The 5,477-nt window shown below is 37.3% G+C and overlaps 1 protein-coding gene across 1 annotated transcript; it reads right to left on the bottom strand.

Annotated features, from left to right (window-relative positions):
- Nucleotides 1-361: 361 nt before the first annotated feature.
- Nucleotides 362-3,160, bottom strand: LOC141386819 (uncharacterized). The gene is made up of 4 exons (XM_073955728.1): nt 3,011-3,160; nt 2,126-2,953; nt 1,462-1,783; nt 362-1,371 (listed from the first exon to the last, which is right to left on the bottom strand). Exons 1-4 carry the CDS (start codon nt 3,158-3,160, stop codon nt 362-364), a joined length of 2,310 nt encoding a protein of 769 aa, XP_073811829.1.
- Between the last annotated feature and the right edge of the window lie 2,317 nt (nt 3,161-5,477).

Genomic DNA, 5,477 nt, shown 5'->3' with positions numbered 1-5,477 from the left:
GGTGTTTGGCTGAAACCCTACCCATCTAGGTATTTTGATCAAGTCTAATGAGTTGTAATCAGAAATAAATTGACTCCACATTTTTCGACTTCTCTCAGTCAGTATATGATCCCAATCAGTCCCTTCATTCCAGATCTGTTGCATTAAAATCTTGGCAATAACAATTATAGGTCCCAACCAACCAGCGGGATCAAATAAACTAGCAATTGTGGACAACACTTCTCTTTTGGTGAAATTAGATTTGACCTGAATAGACTTCACGCTAAAGTAGAACATGTCGGTTTTGGCATTCCACCTAACACCCAACGTTTTCGTATTACTTTCGTCCTCTATTTCCAGAAAGTTTTCACTGAGGAGGTGATCAGGAGGTAGTCGATGTCCATTTTCTCATAGAAAAGCCAGCAGATGATAAAGCTTCAATAAGTTGCTCCCTCGCCTCTATAGCCAATTCTACATCGTGGGCACCCGCCAGAGCATTGTCCACATACATCATACTGCGCAAAATTTTAGCCGCTAATGGCAAATCTGTTTCGACATCAGATGCTAACTGAAGCAATGTTCTAATTGCTAAAAAGGGCGCACAATTTACGCCAAAAGTCACTGTCTTCAGTTCAAAATCTTCCAAGTCCGCTTTGGGATCCTTTCGAAATACTATTCGCTGATATTTTGTATGTTCCTTTTCTAACCAAATCTGACGGTACATCTTTTCAATATCACCGTTAAAAACAAAACGATAAAAGCGCCATCTGATGATCAACATCCTTAAATCATTCTGAAGAACAGGTCCCGGATATAGTGCATCATTAAGACTAATTCCTGTAGATGTCTTACTTGAAGCGTTAAAAACAACTCTAACCTTGGTGGAAGAACTTTCCGGTTTTATAACGGCATGATGAGGTAAATAAAATGTACCCGTTTCGTCATTTGGTGTATCAACAGGAACCATATGACCCAAATTCTTATACTCTTCTAGCACCTCATCGTAAATTAGTTTGAAATCCTGTTTTTTACACAGCGATGTTTCATTTCTCATGAATTGACGAGAGGCTTTGATACGAGACGATCCTAACCCTTTACCATTTAAAAATTGTGGCTTAAAAGGCAATGACACAACATAACGACCATCTTCTAATCTCCTCGTAGTCTTTTTGTAGACTTCTTCACAAAATTCCTCCTCGGGACTATATTTCAAGACATTTGGCGGCTCTTCCAACTTCCAAAACTTCTCAATAAGTTTGTACACTTCTACGGCGGTGCAAAATGAAACAACGGTCGTAAAAGTCCCAGGGCTAGCAATCGGTCCAGTAAGAACCCAACCAAATACGGTTTCTTGAGCCACAAGAGACCCTAAAATATCCTTACGCACTCCATCTAGAAAAATCTGAGGATATATGTCACCCCCAATTAAAATGTCCACTTGGTCACTTCTTGCAAACCTTGGGTCGGCTAATGGTAGGTTACCTAGAGAAAACGAATCCGGAAGATCAATAGTGTGAGCAGGTAGTTTTCCCGTTAGCTGTGGTAAAACTAGGCTAGAGACTCTAACTTCAAAATCTATATTATGTGGCGATCTTAAATTAAGCGTACACTGTTTTTCCGATGAGCCAGCTAAAGCCTCGTTAAGACCCGAAATCCTAGCATTAATGGGCTTAACTGGGAGATTAAGTCGTCGCCGCAATCTCTCAGATATAAACGTGGCTTGTGATCCGGAGTCAATTAACGCTCTAGCTGTAAATATCACACCATTGACCTTAATATTAACAATGGCTGTTCCCAAGAGCACCTGTTTTATAGTAGATGCAAAACAATTTTGTATGCTAGATGCATTGTTAGCTACCCGAGACTCAACAATTAATCCTTGAATTGCCTGTTGGCTAGTGCTAGGTTGATCGTCTACACTTGCGGTGTTCCTATGATCCAACGACTTTGAATTTCTATGCAACAATATATGATGCCTTAAGTGGCACTTTGAACAGCTTATTTTACTAGAACATTGGTTCAACTTATGTTTGTTGCTAAAACAATTCAGACAAAGGTTGTTCCTTTTAACAGCAACAAATCTGTCTTCTTGCTTCATTTGCAAAAACTTCGGGCAAGATTTCAAGAAATGGTCTTGCGAACATACAAAACATGGATATTTCTTGATATTAGTTTGATAGGATTTAACTCTCTTATTCATACGCATAGCATTATGAGAAACATTCCTTCCTATTGAACTATTCGCCTGACTCTGCGTCAAATCAAAAACCGTCTCCAAAGAATGAAATCTAGCTGTAAGGAAATCATCTAATTCCGACCACTTCGAAATTTCTGTTTTATTACTAACAGTCTGTTCCCATAACGACAAGGTCTCAGTTGGGAGTTTAATGGAACATAAAAAGACAAAAATTGGGTCCCAGTTATCGATATTTATCTCATGCAACTCTAAAGCAGTTATGCAGTTATTAATATCTCTTTGTAGGCGTTTTATTTCCGCAGCAGATTCGCTTTTAACATTCTGAAGATTGAAGAGAATTTTTAATTGGCTATTAACTAAAATTCTCTTATTTTCATACCTGTCTTTAAGATTCGACCAGGCAGTTTGAAAACCATCATTAGTTAATGGTGATTTCTTTACAATTTCTAGTGCTTCCCCCTGAGTGCTTTGCCGCAAGTAAAATAGTTTCTCAACGGGTGTTATGGACTGACAATTAATGTACACCGCAGTGAACAAATCCCTAAATGACGGCCATGAAAGGTAATCACCATAGAAAATTTCGGTTGTACATGGGGGCAAACGCAAACGATGACCTGGTTCTCTAGCCTCCAAAGATTCTGTCCCTTGGGTGCGATTCTGATTAACCATAGTTGACGACCAAGAAGATTGGTTAAGAAACGATTGGGATAGTTCCCCCATTTGAGCAGCACAGCAAATATAAGCCTCTCTGCATTGTTTAAAAAGTCGCACGGCTTCCTTTTCTCGAACCGAGTTATCATTTTAAACACAAAAACTCTCATATGCATTACTAACCTTTTTCCAAAGTTTGCCAAATTCTTCTTTGCGAAGTTCCACACTGAACATGGTATGCTCATCTTGGGGTATAGAATTGTACTCCTTTTCAAATTCAAGAAACATATTGGCCAGTTTTTGGAACTTAACGAATAATTTATCTTTTACCATTTTTCAAAATTGTACAGAAATCGGTACCAACAACAAACACTTCTAGCTAGTGTAGTTAAAATAATAATTTGCAATTAGATAAAATTCACCAAAAATGTTTCACCTAGCCAAATTTCGTTGGGGAAATTTTGTTTTATTTGACGTATGTAATCAATAGGAGCGGTAATTTGGCAATTCCAATATAAGTATAGGATAGCAATTCTCAATCCACTTACCAATGGGGTGTAAGCAGTACCACTTTTTTATTCAAAATCTCCACTCAGTTAGAAGTTGAAAATGCGGGAAACAACAAACAATATTTTCCACTAATACCCAAAGTGATGAATACATGTGATAATAAATAGTAATTTGTGTATATGAGTAATAAAAAAAAACACATGCAACACACCAATCGTACCCGAAATAAACTTGTTAACTTTTCCTTTAGATAATTGTTCACCGCGTGTCCGTGTTTCCACTTAATAGTTAGCAAATCGAAACGACTAATTCCAAATGCGTTTTTCACACAATCCACTCAAATATAACTCTATTCTTAATTATTCATTCAATTCTTCTTAAGTTTCCCGTAATTTTCAATTGATTTCCTGCGATTAATTGATTTTACTGAAAACTCCGGACAATTGCACTTCTAACCACGAATCAAGAATCAAAACAAACTGAGCAACTGAGAAGAAGAAGCAGTAATTCACTAAGAATTGATTGCTAGTTCTATTACAAACTCCGATCAGTGAAACGGCATTGCCAGGTCAGCCAATTATAAGTAATAGATTATGAACTCAGACTAGGGTCAAAATAGGAAATAATTTGCTATTTAAGTATTGTAAAATTTAGCAACGAAATTTTAAATTGATAATTTTTTGGAGCTGTTGTTACCTTATTGTCAAATCCAAAAAATAATAAAAGGCGTTCTTCTTTTTGCTCTATCCGGCTCGAAGGACTATGTATGTTTTTGATGTCTCGTCTTACAACAACAAGCAGCTGGTGAGCAACTCCAGAACCAACAATGACAACAAAGGTAGCAGCGATGACTATAGTTGAAATGATAGTAAATAAAAGGCCATCTTTTCACACTTTATAATCGTAAATTTAGGGTTGTTTATTTAATTCCTTGTGAATCCAACAAGATACAAATTTCCAGGTTATAATTTTAATTATTAGCTGATCCACAATGGCGGCGATCGCAACAACGAATAGATTAATTCTAATACTAGAATAAAGTATGCATATACATAAGTGTAAGTATGGTTCAACGAGTATCTCATAATCCACAAAATTTCCCTCGTTTTATCGGAATGACCACAAGAATCGTCTTATCAGCCAGGGTTGCCATTAATTTTGTTTACGCTCTACATCTGAGCTTCCGAACCACAACAGGAGCTATATCCAAATCTGAACCAATTTCAGTATAATTTGGCAATTTTATTTCTAAACCAAATTCCGTAACACGTTTCAAATTTCATCGAAATTGGACAGAATTTGCGTGTTTGTTCCAACGAACACCGCAAATCCGTTGTAAATACATATGGGAGCTATATCCTAATCGAAACGGATTTTCACCAAAAGCAATTGCGTTCTTACTATGGCTAAAAACTGAATCGGATAATAAATGCTATCTGTACGTCGCAAACAAAAATACATGGACAGCCTGACGGACTGTGATTATATGTATATCCCCAAAAGGAACTATGGGTATTTCTCCTTTCCTTTTCCATGTTACATACAAATACACAAAGACATAACACCCCTTACCACAATGTGGCGTGGAGTATAAAAATGTATTCAGCCAGGTGAAAGTCACCCCCTACGGTGCTTTATCAAAGTGTGGACCTATCTTTACAATTTTTGGTGGAAAAGTTTTATAACTGCAGGAAACCTCAATGGTCAAATTACGGGTAGTTCCGTCAAACGATGTACCTACGACCCTCACGATACCAAAAATCGGGAGGTACCGTTATATGGGTGCTATACCAAAACATGGACCTATGATGACCACTATTGGTGGAGAAGCTTCGTTACCACAGAGAACTTTAAATGTCTAATTACAGCTGGTTCGGTTAATAAATGTAGCTTAAACCCTCTAAATACCGAAAATCGGGAGGTACCGCTATGTGGGAGCTATACCAATACTTGTACCTATGTTGATGATTTTTAGTGCAGAAGTTTTGTGACGAACCTCAAATGTAAAATTACAGCCAGTTTGGTTTAAAATTGTAGCTAAAATCCTCAAAATACCAAAGATCGGGAGGTATAGTTTATGGGGGCTATACCAAAACATGGACATATGTTGACGATTTTTAGTAAAGAAGTTTCGTGACCA

This window comes from Musca autumnalis, unplaced genomic scaffold, assembly GCF_047663935.1.
Source record: "Musca autumnalis isolate F117 unplaced genomic scaffold, ASM4766393v1 scaffold_5, whole genome shotgun sequence".
Taxonomy (NCBI): Eukaryota; Metazoa; Arthropoda; class Insecta; order Diptera; family Muscidae; genus Musca; species Musca autumnalis.
Note: the sequence above shows the minus strand (reverse complement) of the source record. Positions and strands in the feature narration are given on the sequence as shown.